Source organism: Mesoplodon bidens (assembly GCF_964165515.1).
Source record: "Mesoplodon bidens genome assembly, chromosome: 7".
Lineage (NCBI taxonomy): Eukaryota > Metazoa > Chordata > Mammalia > Artiodactyla > Ziphiidae > Mesoplodon > Mesoplodon bidens.
The window spans coordinates 56,772,258-56,793,467 of NC_138164.1; the positions used below are offsets into that span (position 1 = coordinate 56,772,258).

Below are 21,210 nucleotides of genomic sequence, written 5' to 3' on the forward strand. Positions count from 1 at the left end.
TGGGAACATTTCATCCACGGCTTCCTGGCCTCAGTCCGCCGGATGTTAGGAAACGTGTGCAGCCTGCTCTGAGGAACTGTTTTACCCTGACTGTAACCAAAGAGTTTGGACTTGAAGAGTTTTCAGGAAAATATAGAAAATTGGAGATAAGCGTGTCTTTGAGAGAAGATAAATAATTTATCAAAATTTAACTTGTACAAAAGCAAGGCATGAAGTATGAAACAGCCAATGTCATCACCAGGGTGTGTCAGAGGTTACCACGGGAGAGTTACATTTGGCCCTGGGAGTCTGTCCTTGCAGCAAAAATGTTGGGTTTTGCAAATTTTAATGAAGTGGCAGCTGCAACACTTGGAGAAAAAGGCCCCAACACTTTCTCTCTGTTTAACATTGCTGAAATCTGCTCATTTCTAAAACCAAGTCCAGTTCAGCAAAAGAAGCTAAGAGCTTCTCAGGACACCAATATCATGACTTTTTGCAGTGACCTAATGGCTCACCATAAAAAGGCATAACGAAAACTAAAATCTGCTATCATCCTGATATAGTAAAACATGAAGAAAACGTGACCAAATGTTTAATTTTCCTATTTTAAAATTGAGCAACTGAATAATATTTTAGACATTTACCACCATGCCAGGCAATGTTCTAAGTAGGAATTAATTTATTAAATCTGCAGCATAGCCATAAGAGGTAAATTCTATTATCGTCCCCATTTTACAGATGAGAAAAACTGCCAGATCAGATAGAGGAAAGCTCTGCTCAAGGTCTGGGAGAAACCATAGACTATGAAAAATATTAAGTGTACATTTAGCAATCTATTTATCATTCACTGTCTGGAAAAATGCATCCCAGTAGGTAGGGAAGTGTGGGTAAGATAAAGTGACTTCCGGGAGGCAGGTTCCCCAGATCAGGGGCCCAGATGCCACCTACCTCCAAGACTTGAAAGCGCTGATAGATGTAGTGCACCATGGCCGGGTCCTGGGCGAACAGCGGCAGGGGTAGAAAGGCCGTGAGGATCAGAACCCTGAAAGCAGAAGCTTGCCTAAGAGCCAGCATGGTCCTGCAAACCACCCAGGGTGGGAATCTCTTCTGCTGTTGCTTCTTGAAGAAGGCTCAAGGGTCCAGGTGGTGGTCTCCTGCTTTCTAGCCGCTGCTGAGAAAAATTCTTCAAAAACAGCCAGACAGCAAAGTCTGCTAGTTACTCCCTCAGAGGCGTGATCTTGCTTAGCAAGATGGTGATCAAGTCCAGCTGTTGGCAAGTCAGTCTCCGGAGGCCCTGCAGGCCGACTTGGGGTAGAGGCCTCCCTGGGTCCAGCATCTGTCGCTATCACCTTTGACACACACGGACCCTCTGCAGGCCAGTGGCTGTCCCCTCTTCCAGGCCTGGGTGAGTGTGCATAGGGGTGGGATGGGGGGTGGGGTGGGCCTCTCCCCTCTCCCCAGCTCTTTCCCTTTTACTTTTGTTTTCTTCCTCCCTAGAGAACTCTGCAGTCCAATCACAGGCCTGATCCAACACGCACACCACCCCCAGCTTCTCAGAGTTGGACTCTCAGTTTAGTTTCTGGCCCAAATTCCCAGGATCCTTTTCCCCAGAAATCCCTTTGGGAGACCCCACCCCTCCTCCAGACTCTTTGCATTCCTGCAGCTCTTAAAGGCACAGCAAGGAAAAATGAAAGCTCTGATATACCCGGTCTCTGAGCAGCCTGGGCACTGGGCCCATTGCCTCTTGGGGAGAGAGGTCCAATAGGCCACAGGCCTAGCCACCCAGGGAGACAGCTGAAAAATCTGAGATTCACGCTCAGAAGAGTTTCATTAAGAGCCAAACAATTACTGATACAGGGGCATCTCCAGAGCCAAACCATCAGGAAATGGAACTCCTTAGTGGGGAGGTCCTTGAGTTTTCTCAGTCTCCAGTAGCAGAATTCCCTTCACTTGCAGCTGCAGGCCAGCAATACATAGGACTCAACTCCTGCAGGCCCCAGTCCAGCTGAAGATAAATCACATCCTTAGGACCCAATTGTAAAATCTTCCAATTTTTTGCCTTTGCTGTCCAGGTCTACTTATCTCAACCTCTCCTTCCATGGTTGGGTCCAGGATACTCACGGTTCTTTCTCAATCACCTACCAAAGTGGAGAAGGTTGGGGCATCTATGAGAAGTGGAAAAGATCTCTGACCAGGAGTCAGAAGACCTGGGTTTGTATTTGGTCCCTGCAAGAGACACTAAAAGAATTTTCCAGTGTGGCCCTTGCATGTCCTTGTCCCCATTAGCTGTTCCTCTCTACCTCTCTTCCAAGTGACGTTAGCCCTTAATTGTTCCTTCCCAGCCTCTTGGGATCATCACAGACAATGGCTCCTCATCCTTAAGAACAATTCCTCCTATTTCCAAGAACTATCTTTGATGACGTTCAGCCCTCTGTATCTGCAGATGTGGACGGCTAAGTGTGCTAAGCCATTTTATATAAGGAAGGTGAGCATCGCAGGATTTTGGTATCTTCGGGATGCGGGGGTAGGGGATGGGGGATGGGGCAGTCCTGCACCGAATTCCCCGCGGATATCAAGGGGCAACGGTATTCCCCGATCTAGGTGAACTTCTGCTGATCCCTCCTCTGAAATTCTCATGAAAAATACTGCCCCACTCAGCCTCCTTCCCTGAGTGAGAATGCTCTTTTGGAAACTTTTCATGCCTGGCATTTTGGAATAAAGTGTTATGCTAAAGGTGCTCTGGTTGATTTTCTTTTTTTTTTTTCCTTTTAAAAATTTATTTATATATTTATTTGGCTGCATTGGGTCTTCACTTCGTTGCTGCGCGCGGGCTTTCTCTAGTTGCGGCGAGCGGGGGCTACTCTTCCTTGCGGTGCGCGGATTTCTCACTGCGGTGGCTTCTCTTGTTGCGGAGCACAGGCTCTAGGCATGCAGGCTTCAGTAGTTGTGGCATGTGGGCTGAGTAGTTGTGGCGCACAGGCTTGGTTGCTCCGCGGCATGTGGAATCTTCCCAGACCAGGGATACGAACCCGCGTCCCCTCCATTGGCAGGTGGATTCTTAACCACTGCACTGCCAGGGAAGTCCTGGTTGATTTTCCTGATGAACTCCTTAAGTCCTAACTTTGAGACGGTGAACTAAGATGGATAAGATACAGTGGAAGTGAAATTCACAATTAACTTTTAGGAGGCAGTGTCTTCTTGGGGTAATCTTTTTCTTGGTTTTCTATAGCAGGTTTACATTATTTTTACAATGAAATATACATTCAATACTAATGGTGTCTAAAGAATTACGGAGACTCGGTGAGAACAAAGTGGGAGGCCTCATTGTAGCACATGTCCTTGGGCTGTTTCCAAGGCTGCTGTTGCCCCCATGTCTCTGGAAGGGGCTCCAAAGAGCTTGGCCTCAGAGCCCTTCAGTTCAGTCCTGGCAGACGCTCCCTCTCTGCCCCACCCACTCTCTTCAGTTACCTGGTTCACAGGCACAAGCCTGGTCTCTCTGCTCTAACTGCCCACACCTGGTCTTGGTCGGCAAGCTTTTACTCTTGTGACCCCAGAGGCAGCAAAGCCCACAGCTGGTTCCCCTAACCCATTAGGACTGATGAGCCATGGGGCAGAACAGAGTGGAAACCCTCATGTTCTTGTGACCAGAAGTTTCAAAAAGAAAAGTTAAACTCATTTCGGAGATAGTCACAGCTTTGACTGACATACAGTGGCCAATGGTGGCCATCTTTATTCAGAGCAGGCCTTACTCAATGGAAAGAAAGCCTGCTGTTGGGATAAAATCATTCGCTTGGCTCTTTTGCCTTCCTTACATTTAACCTCTGGCCTTGACCACTGCTATAAGCTAGCTCATTAAGGGGGGCAGTGACCAAGCACAGTGACCCCTTTTCTCCTTTGCAAGTGCCTGATCCATCTGCTTTCCTGTCCAGGTATCCTGAGAGAGGAAACTTAAGCCCTTTGACAGCTACCACTATGTCCTCAATGTGGTTGGACCTAAGTCACTAGTCATTGATCTGTAAGCCCAGCCCCGAGTTGGTGTTTTTCCCTAAATAACCAGTCAGAACTGGACATACTAATGTCCAGCCTAATCAGCCCACCGAGGCTGATCTCATCCAGTTTTCCAGGTCCTCTTGGAATTCACTGTCTTCATTACTGGTGGTCCTTTTGCTGCTGTGCCTCCATATTAACTGACCCCCCTGATTTCTAGAGCCTTCTCTGCTCCCTGCACCCTCCACTTTACTGAGGGGTGCTGGCTAACTCCAGGAAAATCTGTGAGGAGGAGACCTTATCTTCTTAAGGAGGCAGAGGCCAAGTCAACAGAATTCCATCCGGGATACTAGAATTCATCATTTGGATCTGAACAGGATGTCTGTTTTTTCCTTCTCTTCTCTTTTTTCCCCAGATTCTTCCCTTTATCTTCTATTCACCACTCCTGCCCCCCACCCCACCGCCAATAGCTCTTTGCCTTAATGTCATCCTCCAATCTTCCAACCTTTTACAACTAATTGCATTGTTTCCTGCTTGAGTGATTGGAGCGGCCTCTAATTCCCTGTCTCTTTAGATAAAACATTGGCTGCTTTTATGCCAGAAGGAAAACCCTTTAAAATGTGACCTCAGCCAACCCCCTGTGGGGAGGAAAACATTTTTCTCTATCCTTCTAGGTTCTTCTGGCTGGTCTAAGAATTAAATCGACATGAGGCACATTAACAAGAGAAAATCAAACAAAAATTTAAAAACACATGTGCATGGGAGCGACCCAGGAAAACAGAGTAACTCGCCAGAATGGCTGAAGCCCTCACCTTAAATACCATCCTCAGCTAAAGACAAAAGAAGCTGTTGGGGTAGTGATTTGGGACATCAAAGGGGAGGAAGGCAATTCACATGGAGATGAAAAAGCAAATGTTTGGTAAACAAATGTTTGCTGGTTCATGTAGAGACAGAGGGACACAGAGAAATTTTAACAGACTTTGCTAGGTTCCTTTCTGTCTGTCACAGCTGGTTCATACTTTGTTATCTATAGTGATGGCTCCCTTCCCGAAGGGAAGAGGTCCTCTATCTGCGTTCTTTTAGGCAGTTAGGGGGAAGGTCAAAGTTTCTTCCTGAGTCTTGGGCCTTGATTGTTTTCAGCTCAAAATAATCCAAATGCCAAAGAGATTTTGGGGTGGGAAATTTTGCTCCCCTACAAAAGCAAGACATTTCTGGGGGTATACTCTCTGGAACAATACCTGTGGGGGGATGAGTGGAGCATGAGTGAGCAAAGAGAGAAGTTCAACTGCAATGCAGTTGCAACAGAGGCCTCAACCAATCCCACAAGGAGCTCTGGAACTAGGCGGGACCTGCAGACGTGTCCAGAATGGAGGCAAAGGGACGATGCCTTGGCAGCCCTGCCTCAAGCACTTCTTGGTGGGGGCTGTTCCTGGGAAAGGAGCGTATATAACCTTGAGTAGGGCAGCTTCCTCTGGCTGAGGACGCGGCCTGGAGAAGGACTCAGCTCTGAGCTGTTAGCGGCAACACCCACACAACTGAGGGAATGAGTCTCCTTATCCTGAAGGGTAGATTTGGCCAGCATGCCGCAGCACCCACTTCAGTAGGATAAGCAGAGGCCAGACTTTGCCAAGTTTGTAGAACACACCAAATATTTTAGATGTTATGGTAAGAAGAATGAGAGACAATTAGAGTTTCAAGTAAATGAGTTACAGAGATAGGTCTGTGTTTCAGAGAGACGTCTCTGGAGGCCAGGTAAAGGCAACAAGACTAAATTCAACGTGGGAGATGAGGATACTGTTATGGTGATTCATGGAGAGATCAGGAGGGCCAGAACGAAATAGTGTCAGCAGAGAGAGATAAATGGATGTCATGGTATTGTGATTGATAATGAGAAACATATGTTTGGTCTTCCACCACTGTTCCTGGAGTTTTCTTTGATGAGAGCCATTAAAGTGTCTTTTGTTTTGTTAATGAGGTGGCTTTGGAAATCACCTAAGGATGGGGGCTGGTTGCCAGTGGAGCCAACCTTGTGATTAAAGGGTTGAAGCTTTCCTTTCCACCCCCTGACCTGGGGGAGGGAAGAGGGGCTGGAAGTTGAGGTTAGTCACCACTGGCCAATGATTTAATCAATCATGCCTCTGTAATGAAGCCTCCAGAAAAACCCACAAGGATAAAGAGTTCGGAGAGCTTCCTGGTTGAGGAACACATGGAGATTCAGGAGAGGCTGCTCCCAGAGAGTACGGAAGCTCCATGCCCTTTCCCTACACCTTGCCCTATGTATCTCTTCCATCTGACTGCTCCTGAGTTATATCCTTTTATAATATACCAGTAATCTAGTAAGTAAAATGCTTCTCTGAGTTCTGTGAGCTGCTCCAGCAAGTTAATCAATCTCAAGAAGGGGACTGTGGGAACCACGGACTGATAGCCAGATGGTCAGAAGCACAGGTGACATGACAATGTGTACTGGTGACTGGCATCCGAAGTGGAGGCAGTCCTGTGGGACTGAGCCCCGAACCTGTGGGATCTGGTGCTACCTCCAGGTAGACAGTGTCAGCACTGAGTTAAATTGTAGGACACCCAGCTGGTAAAGGAGAATGGTGGTGTGGGGAAAAAAACATACATGGTAATTGGTGATCAGCACTGCAGACATCTTTGAGAAATATTTAGAATGTACAATTGACGGAACTTGTTTACTGACCAAATGAGAGGTAGAGAGAGGGAGGAGTCGGGTTCATGGCCAGATTCTGCATTGTTTTCAACAGCCTCCATTCTGACCCCTTCTAGTTTTAACATTCAGACTGCAGCCAGGGGGTGGAGCCAGTTTGCAAAGCTCATTACGTAATTCCATAATTCCGTAATTCCCCTGTTTCGAAGCTTTGACTGTCTGCCAGTTCCTCCCCAGTAAATTCCTCAGGCTCAGGGAAGGCTTTGCAAGGAAGTTAAATCTGAATGAAGATCTACAGTTGGAGTGAAAGGTAGGCCCAGGCCTAGGGGTGAGTGAGGTACCCTCCTGATGGCCAGCAAGGCCACCTCTCAGAATTGAGCATGCCTCTTCAGGACCCAGTTTCTGCTACTCTGCTGATGTTTGCAGTATGTCTCCCACTCAGCTCTTAGAGTTTAGACACACATCCTTGCTTAGACTAACTCCTGAAAGAAAGGCTGGGCTTTCCTCTTGGGTTGGGCTCACAACTGACTCCAGAACTGGTCCCTTGTCTAAATCATGCTCACTCCCACCTGACAGCCAGGACATACCACCTAACCGGCTCTCTGAAAGACACTTGGAAATTCACATGGACGATGTACAGACCTCAGCTCCATTACAGAGCCCCACTTAATGGGTTTTAGCATTGACCACAAATATTATTTTGAAGCGCTCAGTGCCTTCCATCTCCTAGAAAGCTGGACAAATGTGAGATAATTTCACTGTGGGTCACCATAGCCCACGGGCCTATGAAGACTGAGTGCTTGGATACATCAGTTTTACAAGCCATGCAGTGCCTGAGGACATGACCCCTCACTTCTCTATCCTTGCTGGAGAATGAGACATTCTTCATAAACCAATTTTCAGAAAGCACAAATTTTCTTTTCACCCAGAAAATTTCAAAACATTTTTTAACCTTATTTTCATGGCAATCTTCCCAACTACCTTTCAAATCTATTTGCAGCCATTTATTATTTTCTTAATGACATAAGATGACATTATGAAGATTAGCTATAATGGATCTCTCAGAGATTATTAAGGTATGTTGAGGCATCTGCCTTAGTACTTTGTAGGGAAGGAAAACTAAGGATTTTTAGTTCCTGGATGTGCTTTTTATATTTTCTCTTTTTCCCTTCCCCTCTCTGTCTCTGCCCAATCCTTTCTTTATTTTTTAAATTAATTTATTTTATTTTTGGTTGCATTGGGTCTTTGTTGCCACGAGCAGGCTTGCTCTAGTTGCAGCGAGCAGGGGCTACTCTTCGTTGTGGTGCGTGGGCTTCTCATTGTGGTGGCTTCTTGTTGCGGAGCACGGGCTCCAGGAGCGCAGGCTTCAGTAGTTGTGGCACATGGGCTTAATTGCTCCGCGGCATGTGGGATCTTCCCGGACTGGGGCTCGAACCTGTGTCCCCCTGCATTGGCAGGCGGATTCTTAACCACTGAGCCAACAGGGAAGGCCCTGGTAACTTCATTTCTGCCAGAAGTTTCTAAAGTCTTGCTGATGTTTGCTCACCTTGGGGAGGTTTGGGAGTGGAGGGTGGAGAGCTGGGGGGAGGGGACTGATTAATGGGCACCACAGGTGGGATGGGATGAGTGATTTCAGGTGGTGTAAGAGAAGTGGCTGCAGCTGGAGAAGACATGCTGGCCGGGAGATGACGTCACCTGCAGGCTCCCTCCTGAGTGGGCCCCAGGGCCAGGGCCTGTCAGCATATGTGGGAAAGCTGGGTCTCACCTAGGTTCTGTGTCTTCCCCAGTGACCCTACTCTTGGTCTCTCTGCTGAGCAGGTTCCAAAGTAAGCGAGGCCTCTGGGACCTATGAACATTTAACCCTCTGGGAACAGAGCCCCAGGAAGTAAAACCAGGGGGTTACCTGCTGTCCCCAGAGAGCGCCTGCTTGGGTGGTACCAGTTCAGTGTTCCAGGCACAAACATTGAAGCAAATATTCAACGCAAATATTTGTTTGAGCCTTTTGCCACTAGAGGGCAGAGGCTTTTCCAACTGTGGGAGGGTCCTAGTCCTTTTCCTTTTTAGAGTTGAAAGGGAATCTACAAAAAATATTTGAGTGGGCATCTACAAAGTGTCCACAAACCTCTGGCTTTTCTCCCTCCTCCCACAATAAATTGATATTCTCAACCAGATTGACTAAACGGATAGAATGGACAGTGGTTTTGTTTTCAAAAACGTTCTTGCAGTCAGCAGAGCATCAGGCACTAGAAATCCACATCCCAAGCCAGTGCACACATGGGCCTGGTGGGTGGGCAGCGCTGGCCTGCGTGTGCTAACGCAGTTTGGAGAAGGAAGATATGTGCCCCCAGACACCTCTGACTTGATGTTATCAGGAGCACAGGGCTGAGCCACTGGAGCTGTGGACAAATCCATGAACTTCCCAGGATCAAGATTTCTATCACAGCCTGAGGCATGGGATTATAGGCTGTTACTTGAGGAAGTAAGCCCAGGAAGGAGCCTCTCAACACCCTCCCCCTTTCCTGCCCCTGACTATGCACGGAGCACAGACTGTCTTTTCCCCTTCTCTTCATCTCACACCTACTTCATCCGGAAGCCCTTCTTGCAGGGAGCTCTCTCTGCTGCACTCTTCCCTCCCTCCAGCTAAGCAGCAGGGCTATGATGAGCTCTCAGGGGTGAACTGAGAGGACCTGTACTGGTATTTAATTCAACACGGAATTTCCTCTACTGCGAGGGTGCCAGTTCTGGTTTTATGATGTACAGGAGACATCACTGATCATTAAAAGATTTTTCAGGAAACTCTCAAAATCAAATTCCTTTCAGATCGTTTGTTAAAAAAGAAAATCCATAGAAAAAGGCACTCAGAAAAAATGAAAGGGGTGGAGAGAGAGACAATGTCCTCTGGAAATCATTAATAAAAGTCCTCCAGACTTAGTCTGCACTTGGGTTTCTGGGCAATAGGGGTCTGCGACTGTATGGGCCCCACCCTGGCTACATCGCTTTCCCAGTGACAGGCACATCGGTTCCTTAGACCCAGGGACACGCAGACCCCAGAGGTGGAAGGAGCACAGAATGCACGGGCCAACACTCTTCATGTGAGAAGCAGCTGGGAGCAGCTTCAGAGGCAGGAGCGGGGTCTTGGGCCCCAGCCCAGCCGGTGACTCTCTCCGCTGCGTCCTGCTGCATCTTCTTTGCTCAGCCTTCTTCAGGCTAGCGATCCAGGTAAAAACCCTACATGTGAGTGGCAGAAATGGCAGCCCTGACAAACCCTCCACGTGATACTGTTATCTCTGCCTTGATCCTTTCTTGAACCTACATATCATGGCCCTGGAGGGGTGGGTGTCACCCCTAGTGACACCTTTCCTGGCTGCAGGGAAAGGCAGAATCTTGCCTTATGGATGTAGAATCTTGCATAAAATTAGAGGGGAGAGCTGCCGTGACTGAGGGTCACAGGAAGACCCAGAGAGCTCCTTGCTGCAAAGAAACGCACAAGCTCAGGTCTCCCAGCTCTGCGTGGGCCCTGCTCTCCTCAGTCATTTCCCCCTGCCTAGGAGGGACATGAAGCCCCATACCAGCCTCTTCTGAGCTGCGCCTGTACAATAATTGCATTTGTGCTTGTGTGTGCCTCTGTACAGTGGCCTGGGGATACCAAGCACTATGAAGTAAAGATCAGTGAGAGGCTGGGGCAGGGCAGGAAATTCAAGGCTTCTTTGTGGCCATGTTTCTATTGTGAGCTTGAGCCCTTTGGGGATTGCTTCTTCCAGGAAGTCCTCTGAAGCCCAGAAGAGTGGGAGCCAAGTACAACCACAGGTGCACTGCTGTTCTCCCTTGGGTATGTGTGCGATCTGTTTGTACCAGGGACTGACAAGGTCTGGGCAGGGCCCCTGAGGGCTGGAGGTTACAGGGTTGGTCAGTGGCAGAGCAGATGCTCAGCCCCACCGCGGGCAGGGCTGTCTCCAACCAGCACTTGGACTGGTTTGAGTTCCTTCTGCATCTTCTAGGGCCAGCTGGTCTCTGCCACTGCTTCCGTCTACCAGAACGAGGCAGATGTTTTATGATTAGAACCCAAAGCAGTGAGATCATGCACTAGAATAGTTTCAAGTCGTGGGTAAATTTTAGTTAATCTTCCTTCCCAGTCCTTAACCCCTGTATAATTACAGCTTCAAGCCTGAAATCTGCCTTTTCCAAACTAGTGATTTTATCTTGTCCACTGGAGTCAAAGGTCATGAGTTCTTCCCTCATGAAGAAAAGTTAATAAAGCTTTTAGCTTTAAAAAATTTATTTATTTATTTATTTATTTGGCTGCATCAGGTCTTAGTTGTGGCACACGGGATCTTCATTGTGGCATGCAGGATCTATTGTTACGGCGCACGGGGCTTCTCTCTAGCTGTGGCAGGTGGGCTCAGTAGTTGCAGCACATGGGCTCTCTAGTTGTGGCGCATGGGCTCCAGGGCACGCAGGCTTAGTTGCCCCACAGCGTGTGGGATCTTAGTTCCCTGACAAGGGATCGAACCCACGTCCCCTGCATTGGAAGGCGGATACTTAACCACTGGACCACCAGGCAAGTCCCCTTCCTTCATTTACATAAATGCCTTTCTCCACAAGGACTTCCCCTCCATATGGAAGCATCAGAAGACCTGAAGACTGCACTGGGGTTTCCTGAGTCTGCTCTTCCAAGCCAGAAAGGGCCCCTCTGAGGGATAGTAGGTCCCACTGAGGCTTCACGCATAGGAACAGTCCTTTAAGAAGGCACCTGCCAACAGCTACTTTTACATGGGCTGGGAATATTGACATAATGGAGCCATTCAACCAAATGTCAATGTTTGGTCCACCAGACAGAATAAGTGTTTGAATAATTTACTAAACTTTTCTGGGTTTATGGGACTCTTTCAAGTCACGGATATACCCCCTTGGATTTCCTTTGAGTCCATTGTTTGTTTTTTGAAATTCCATCTTTATGTCCCCTAAAAGTTCAAGATCAATAAACTTTAAAACGTAGGGAAAAAATGAAGAATACGGCATTTGGGCTGGCTCTAGAGTTTCCCCCCACTCCCCTGCAAGCACACACAGTGGTTGTCCTTGTTCTTATTCTGTTTGGTGACATGGATCCATTCTCCTTTGCTCTGAATTTGTTGGGAAAAAAAGAACCACCTTTCAGAGTGGGGAGAATCAAAACCAAGTGGCAGTTGCTGCCAAAGTGGCATTCTTTTGACCCAGAAGCCCCAGAGGGTTTGTCGAAGCTGCTAAGTGGACTGCTACAGGGAGTGTCAGCAGGCCAGGGAGTAGTTGTGAAAGAGCCAGCAGGGGTTAACAGAGCTAGTTAGGGCGGGACCAGGCAAGCAGCTTCCTGTGGATCTCAAGTGTGGAAAACACCCGGAGGCAAAGTTTAAATGTCCTCTTGTTAATTTTCCTCAAACAAATCCAATTATTGCAAAACCTGTTAGTGCTGTTCAAGATAGTGTGACACAACTTTGCAGAGAACAAAATAAAATCGATATATATATATATATATATATATATATATATATATATATATGTGAAAAATATTTACTTTGGTTGAAGTATTTTCAACCCCAGGAGTTCTGATTTGGAAAAGAGTATTTAGTGTTCCTCTTTCATTTTATATAGTAAGCCGAGACACCTTATTCTCTCCAGGGGGCTTACTTAGCTCAGGACTGCCTGGGTCTTATTCTCAATAAAACATTCATATATTCACTCTTTCTATGCAGAAAACACAATTTTAAAATACTGACCATAATGTTGGGACACAATGCTGCTTGTGTAAGAAAGTCTGTAAGCCTTTCTGGATCCAACAGGCCCAATGAGCCCTCAGCAGGGTTCCCATCTGAGTTTGTAGACACACAGGCAGGGACAGCGTATTTGTTTGCCTTTAAGAAAGGTACAGTTTATGGCAATGCTTTTCTTTATTGAGTCCTTATCTTGTTTGTACTTTCTAGCGCACTTTTAAGGTAAGGATCGTTGGAAAACTCTATTTTAGACTTAAAAAAATTGAATTAGTTACAAAATTTCTTGAGGAAAAATATATATTTAAAGAATCATTACTTTTTTGAGATGAAGGTAAAACTTGTTTCTGGAAGATTTATTCACCAGTTTATATAGTCCATAAGTTCATCTCTGAGGCCATGAATACAAATATCTTCAGGTATTTGAAGAAATGATTTTATTATTACCTGAAAGCTTTGAGTTTGGTGAATGAGAGAAATTGTCTTTACTTGAAAATTCAAATCTGGATACTGCTGCCATGCAAAAAGAATTTTATCTAAATTGTGAAAAAGTCAGTGTCTTGAAGATGATGTTTACTTGATAGGAAAAACCATCAATATTACTATGTCAAATGCTGGTTTGGAAATAGCTTTAATGCAATGGATAGTTATTGGAATAATAACTACAATAAATTTAGTATCGAGCCAAGAAGATATTAACTTGTTTTTTTTTTAAACTACCTTTACCACTTGGAATTACAAGTTGAATTTTCAAAAAATAAAGAAAATGGATAAAAAAATGTTACCATGCATAGTAAACTATAAGATGTGGTGTTATCATCAATAATCTTCATATTGATAAATATACTTAAAAAAAAACTGTCTGGCAACGCTTATCCATTTCCCAGGGAAATCTACCTTATGATGGAGTTTGGAGAGGCAGTCGCAATGAGTTAAGGGGACAGCCTCTGTGGCCCAGGTCCCTTTGGCCTGTTCTCCTCTTCCCTACCAGGACGAGGTACATGAGAATCATCAGCTGGCCTGTGGATGAGATGGGGGACCCTGATGCCACTGAGACTTAGCCAAAGTACGGGACTTCAGGGCTGGCTCTTGATCCTCTGAGGCCTTGGGGGCCATCTTCAATCTTGATTCTTAGTCCTTCCCATGCCCAGAGCTCCTGGACACAGTGAGAAGACACCAGGGAGCGAGGGGACAGAAGTGATCATACTATTGGTTTAACTTTGCAGCCCATATGCCCAGGGAGCCTAGGCAGCAAGCGACATGTAAGCCTCTTGAGTGGAAGGAGGAAGAAGTGGGTTCTGCCATAGTCACTGGAAAGCCTTGATCTGTTCTCCTGGGAGACTGAGCAAAGGGAGCTTTATATGTGACATCATCAACACTGGAGGCAGGTCTGTGGCACTGACCAGAGCTTCCTTTACCTCACATCTGGGCTTAGCGGTGAGGACCAGGGCTCATCTTCCGCAGCTCCCAGAATAAGAGCCAACCCTCCTTTTTCCTATTTTTCTCAGAGTTCTCCTACAGGTCTTCTCTGGGATATTTCCTCAACTGCTGGGGCAATTTTTCTGATTATTATCTTTTCCTGAGCTTTACTATTTCTTCCATGAAGGTCAGCCTATATGATATGAAGTTGGAGAGAAGGTAGAATAGCTTGTGCTACAATGGAAGGGCTCCACTCACATGGAATGGACATCTCAGAGACACACTAGATTTCTCTGAACACTGCCTATGACTTCTCTCTGGCTGAGAAGGTGCCAAGCAGTACCTTTGTGGCAGGTGTCACTGGGTCTGTGGTTAGGAAAGTGCCCACAGGTGGTTGTTAAAGGACAGTGAAGGGTTATGGCCTCTTTCTGGCCCTGAGAGAGGATTGGAGGGGGAAGAGTCAGAAGACCCCATCGGTGAGAAAACCCAAACCTCAGAGAGGTCTCACTGGCCACTCTTAGCCTCTGGTTGTGCTCCATGTCAGCAAGCAGCTCAAGAATTCTATGTGTGAGAGACATTCTTCACAGGGATCTAGAACAGGACAGTAAAGAAACAGGTGAAGGCCATCCTCTCTGGCCATTCCAAGGCCCCCCCCCAGGCCGGACACTCTCAATACCCCTCAGTGGCCATCAGTGAAATGGGTGGCCATGGGCAGCCATATGGCCTGCAGAACTCTCAGGATCCACATACAGGCTGCAGACACTGTTTTTGGCCATATGCGCATCCATGGTTATGTCCTTTTCTCAGTTCATTAAATCACTGTCTATAACTTTGCTTTGAAAGTTCTAGCAAGGTGGCTGCGTTTGGAGGAGGCCAGGGTGGAGGGAAGAGCAGTGGACCGACCCTGACTATTCCATATGGCAGGACTGCTGCAAAAGAGGGAGGGGCAGACTGGAGAAAGCACCATGGCAACACTAGCCATGCCAGGACCTCATGCCAGGGGACAACTGGCAGAGCTATGCTGAAACTAGATTTGATAAAATCTCTTTTAATTAACTACAGTAATTCTTTCTGAAGCGAAGTCTTCAGAAAAGGGACAAACAACCTCTGCTTACTTACTTTGAATTTTCATTTCTAAGTATGTCCCCAAGCATGGGAATGTCTTGTTTGCACTTTTACTTTGGCAGTAAAGATAAGGTGGGTAAAAAGCACTCAACTCAAGCTTTTGAGCAGTCACTAGAATGACAATTTTCCTCCAGGGTTTCTTGTAAGTAAGTTCTGTTTTGATCATAACTATTCACTTTTCTTCAGCTTATGCTGTATTTAAGTGTTCACGGATAACCCTTCCCCTTCTCCTCTGCCCCTTATTATTCCCCCCTCACTCCACCCTTGTGCTTGTTAAGTATTGCATGTGATTTTAAAGTGACAGCTATCCAGGAAGCCTTCTGATTCAGTGACACCTCCCCCTCCACTCCCATCCCCACTATCTCCAAAGTGGCCCCAATGAGATGAGCCACAATTTCTGGTATTCCATTCTTGTGTACTCCCTTCCCCTTGAATCTAGGCTGGCCCTATGACTTGCTTTTGACCAACAGTCTGTGGTGGGAATGACTCTGTGTTACTTCTGAGGTTATTTAGAAGAGGCTTGCAGCATCTACTGGGACCTCTTGCAACATTAGCTCTGGGGGAAGCCAGCCGCTATGAAAGCAGTCTGACTGCCTTAAGACCTCCATGTTGTGAGGAAGCACAAGCTAACCTTGAGGAGAGACTATGTGTAGAGAGATGCCCAATCAGCCTCCAGCTGTTCTAGTCATCGCAACAGAGGAGCCAGATGTATATGCAAAGAGTCAATCATGGATATCCTGCCCAGTTCCATATTCAGATGATACCAGCCTCAGCTGCCATCTGATAGCAACTGAAAGACTCCAAGAGAGAAGAATCACCTAAACACTGCCAACCCACAGAATCATGAGAGAGAACTTGCCATTTAAACCACTAAGTTTTGTAGTGCTTTGTTATGCAGCAATAGATAATTGGAACACCCACCAGGACAGGATGGCCATGAAGATAGCAAGACATTTTCCATATCTATCTTTTGTCAGTCTTGTTGACTTGAGAGTATGCCTTTCTTCTCTTCATATGAAATGTAGTTCTACTGACGGCCATAAGGACAAAATCATTCCACTTAGAGTCATGCTTGTTTGGGCATTTTGAAAACACCCACACTGTAGAAACCATTCCTTTCCCTCCCCTCCCCTATTCCTCCTCTGGTCATGCACCAGTGTACTTCCTAGGTATCACATCACCTGAAAAATGTGCCCAGTCCACTGGCTGGGAAGATGCTTTTGCAGCAACACGCAACCAGGGCAAATCTCCTTGAAGACAAAGGCAGCAAGAGAAATGGGCTGAGAATCAGTGCCAGGTGATTGAGGGAGACAGTTGGTTTCTCCCCATCTCTTGGAACCAGTTTTCCCCAAGGTCTCTTCCAAAGATCTAACCAGGTTATATCCCTTTCCACTGCCATTTCCATTTTTTCAAGGTACTTTAATTTCCTTCTCTATCCTGGAAAAGACAATGGAGAATTACCTTCCCCCCAGGTTCAAAGAAACAAGGTTGGAATTTTTCAAAAGGAATATTTACTAGGAAACTAAAGGGAAACCAAACAGAAGGCAAGAGAACAGAGGCAGAGTTGCAGATGGGCTCAGGGAGTTCAAATTTATAACCAGCCTCTGGCCACAGCTGGACTGTTAGGCAAAGCTTTCCAGCACAAGCCACCTGCCTGTCTCTTTGCCTGCTGGCCCCTACAAAGCCACCTTCTGTTTCATAACAACAAGCCAGTAGCATACTCATAAATACCCCAGGGCTGCTAGTTCTCTAGGCAGGAAGATCTTAGCCTGGGGAACAATAGGCACAGCTGTCCCAGGATCTCCTACCCAGGCTCCCAGTGCCAAGGACAAGTCAAAGCTTATTGGGATGGCTGCCTGATATCTATTGGGGCCAGTCTGGTTTCTCTGGGACCATCCTTCTGGGCTCATCTGCCTGGACCTAGAGATAACATTTCTGCTGACTATCCTGCTGGCACTAGTCCTTCATGCTTTGGTTCTAAACACTGGTATGATGGAAGATGTCTGAATGCAGAGGAACAGGCAGAGGGAACCTTGGGCAAAGAAGGCTGAATTCTTCTCATGTCAACAGACATAGGCAGAACCTTGGGTTCCCTTTGGATCCTGGAGGTTGAAAGCCAGTCAGAGATGGAAATGGATTAGGCAGGCTGGGGAACACATGAAGCTGGAATATTGTAACACTGCCTCATACAACCAAAGGTCTCCATCCTTTTAAGATCTGACATTAGGGTAGTTTCTTGTACTGGGTAGCTGTGGCAATAAGAACTTTCTGAAGACCTGCAATGATTGTGCTTCCACCCACTTAGTCCCACGTGGAAGTGTTCATTCAAATGAAGATACATAAGCTTCCCAGGACGGTAAACTACAGTCCAACTCTGGATTCTGCTGCAAAGAGACTGTATGAAAGGGAAATGCTGTCTTGGAGAAATGGTGCAAATGTATGGACGGGGCACCTTACACCTATAATAGGAGAGAGAGGGCCATTAGGTAACACCACCACCCCCAGGGCATGCTGAGGCCTTTAGTTTCATTTGTATGGAGGCAGAAGCAATGAGAAGAACACAGCTGGCAGTGGGTTGGCTGATGTGGTCACAAAGGAAGCTGAGTAATGAATGTGATACCCGGGGAGAGCCCTTGACCTTCACTCCAGCAGGTATTTCCATTCCCCAAGTGCTGTGAAAGTGATGCATGTGTCCAGAAGTGAAAGGAAACCTGTCGGTGGCTGCCCAAGGCTATGCCTCTGGGCTGTTGCATATGGAAATACCCCAGAAGGCACTCAGGCCAAGAAGGCCCAAAAGTTGTGCCTTGAATCAGGGGCCAGCCGTATCATCTCTCCAAGAACTCAGCTCACTCAATGGTACTTCTGTTTCTGAGGCTGTTCCCTCAGTGGACAAATGTACCTGGGAAAGGGTATTCCAGAATGCCTATATTGAGATGTATGCCTCTCTAACAGGGATGACAATGAACTTTCATTCTCATTGCCAACACCAGTTGAAAGGAAGTGGCTACTGGCCATCTTGAAAACAGTGTTGGGGATTCTGACTCCTCACATCTGGGTTTAGCAGAAGAGAGGGCCATGATCAACTGGTACTCACTGCCATGTACATGGGAGTAGGCAGTGAATTTGCTGTGAACTAGACCTCTTTGTACTCGATTTTCTCCAGGGTAACAGCTTGCTTATCCTATTACTCTCCTGGGGCTATTCCTTGCAAAGCTGGAGTACTTCTTGGGTGAAATTATTTTCTGGAGACAACTATTAGCTCAGTGGTAGTCCAGTGTGAATTAGATTTGCTGCCTATTTAGCACCTGGATAGATTTTAAATATTCTGTCCTTCCAGGGCCTTCAAGCAAATAACATCATGTCAGAGTGACATTGCCAGGGCAGCTGCTAAGACCCCATCACCAAGGGCCTTATGTTAATCATTAAGAGTCCTTTAGGTACTCTGAGTACTCTCACTGTATCAGGTGGTTTCTTCCATAGTCCAATCTTAATTCTTGACCAGAAGAGATGTGCTTCCCCTACAGCATACCACCTTAGGCCACCTGAAGACGACTGGACTGTTCACATTCAGCAAACCCAATCTGGAAAGAGGGCCAGTTATTGCTGTGGTTACAGCTGAATATTTGGTCACTGGCGTCGTCTAGATGTTGTTGGATGGGAAAAGTTACTGAAGATCTTTGTAAGATGGTTGTCCTACTGTGTTCTTGGCATAAGTGGTCCTCTTACCCATAGTCATCGTTTCTGTAGGAAGAAGAAACAAAAAGAATGCTTTGGTTTTCATCCATATATATATTTTTTCCGTTATTTTCTTTTTTTAATTGAAGTACAGTTGACTTACAATGTTGTTAATTTTGCTATACAGCAAAGTGATTCAGTTATACATATATATGTATGTATGTGTGTGTACATATATATATATATACACACACATCTGTTTTTAAGAATTCTTTTCCATTATGGTTTATCATAGGATATTGAATATAGTTCTCTGTGCTGTACAGTAGTACTTTGTTGTTTATCCATTCTATACGTAAAAGCTTACATCTGCTAACCCCAAACTCCCACTCGATCCTTCTCCCATCTGCCTCCCCCTTGGCAACCACCAGTCCATCCTCTATGTCCGTGATTCTGTTTGTTTCATAGATAGGTTCATTTGTGTCATATTTTAGATTCCACATATAAGTGATATCATATGGTATTTGTTTTTCTCTTTCTGACTTACTTTACTTAGTATGATAATCTCTAGTTGCATCCATGTTGCTGCAAATGGCATTATTTTGTTCTTTTTTATGGCTGAGTAGTATTCTGTTGTATATATGTACTACATCTTCTTTATCCATTCATCTGTTGATGGACATTTAGGTTGCTTCCATGTAGTGGCTACTGTGAATAGCACTACTATGAACATAGGTGTGCATGTATCTTTTTAAATTACAATTTTGTCTGGATATATGCCCAGAAGTGAGATTGCTGGATCATACGGTAATTCTATTTTTAGTTCTCTGAGGAACCTCCATACTGTTTTCCACAGTGGCTGTACCAACTTACACTCCCACCAACAGTGTAGGAGGGTTCCCTTCTCTTCACACCCTCTCCAGCATCTGTCATTTGTAGACTTCTTTTTTAAACTGTAAAAAATAATAATAAATTTATTTATTTATTTATATTGTTAATTTTTGGCTGTGTTGGGTCTTCGTTGCTGCGTGTGGGCTTTCTCTAGTTGCGGCGAGCGGGGGCTACTCTTCATTGTGGTGCGTGGCCTTCTCATGGCGGTGGCTTCTCTTGTTGCGGAGCAAGGGCTCTAGGCACATGGGCTTCAGTAGTTGTGGCACGTGGGCTCAGTAGTTGTGGCTCACAGGCTCTAGAGTGCAGGCTCAGTAGTTGTGGCACACGGGCTTAGTTGCTCTGTGGCATGTGGGATCTTCCCAGACCAGGGCTCGAACCTGTGTCCCCTGCACTGGGGACACGAGTGAACCTGAATCCACCCTGCTGGTGGATTCTTAATGACTGCGCCACCAGGGAAGTTCCATTTGTAGACTTTTTAATGATGGCCATTCTGACGGATGTGAGGTGGTACCTCATTGTAGTTTTGATTTGCATTTCTCTAATAATTAGCAATGTTGAGCATCTTTTCATATAGCTATTGGCCATCTGTATTTCTTCTTTGGAGAAATATCTATTTAGGTCTTCGGCCCATTTTTCGATTGGGTTGTTTTTGTTGTTGTTGAGTTGTATAAGCTGTTTGCATATTTTGGAAATTAAGCCCTTGTCGGTTGCATCATTTGCAAATATTTTCTCCCAGCCCATAGGTTGTGTTTTTGTTTTGTTGACGGTTTCCTTTGCTATGCAAAAGCTTGTAAGTTTGATTAGATTCCATTTGTTTACTTTTGTTTTTATTTCTACTGCCTTGGGAGACTGACCTAAGAAAACATTAGTACGATTTATGTCAGAGAATGTTTTGTGTATGATCTCTTCTAGGAGTTTTATGGTGTCATGTCTTATGTTTAAGTCTTCAGGCCATTTTGAGTTCAGACAACACTACAAAGCTACAGTAATCAAAACATCACGGTACTGGCACAAAAACAGACATAATGGATCAATGGAACAGAATACAGAGCCCAGAAATAAACACACACACCTACGGTCAATTAATCATTGACAAAGGAAGCAAGAATATACAATGGGAAAAAGACAGCCTCTTCAGCAAGTGGTGGTGGGAAAGTTGGACAGCTGCATGTAAATCAATGAAGTTAGAACACACCCTCTCAACATACACAAAAATATTTCTTTTTTTTAACACTGAAGTATAGTTGATTTACAATGTTTCAAGTATATAGCAAAGTGACTCAGTTATATACACACACACACACACACATATATGTTCTTTTTCAGATTTTTTTCCATTATAGGTTATTACAATTGAATATAGTTGAATATAGTTCCCTGTGCTAACAGTAGGTCCTTGATGTTTATTTTATATACAATAGTGTATATCTGTTAATCCCAAATTCCCAGTTTATCCCCCTACCCTTCTCCTTTGGTAACCATAAGTTTATTCCCTATGTCTGTCATCCATATATTTTTAATGGGTATCAGACAAGTGCCAGGCACTGCGATAGATGCTAGGGATACAGATACCATGAGGAAGACACAAATCCTGCTTTCAAAGAGCTCACAGAGGGAGAGATTACAACGTGAGAATCTAAACAACAGAGATGTGTGTAAAATGCGTAGGAGCAAAGAGCAGGGAAGGACAAACTTCAAGGGGATTGAGGTCTACAGGGAGGATTCTGA

General features: G+C 45.6%; 1 protein-coding gene across 7 annotated transcripts in view; it reads right to left on the reverse strand.

The window, feature by feature from the left end:
- Positions 1-21,210, reverse strand: part of LOC308620440 (synaptotagmin-9) — a 389,294-nt gene that overhangs the window by 181,935 nt on the left and 186,149 nt on the right. The window contains exon 1 of one of the 7 annotated variants that reach the window (XM_081239991.1): positions 928-1,495. The exons of 5 other annotated variants lie outside the window; for them this stretch is intronic. In XM_081239991.1, the coding sequence (XP_081096117.1) occupies positions 928-1,053 (126 nt within the window). In that variant the 5' untranslated portion in view covers positions 1,054-1,495. Of the gene's footprint in view, positions 1-927; positions 1,496-12,175; positions 18,658-21,210 lie in introns of those variants that run through there. One more of the 7 variants, XM_081239990.1, reaches the window with a different exon arrangement.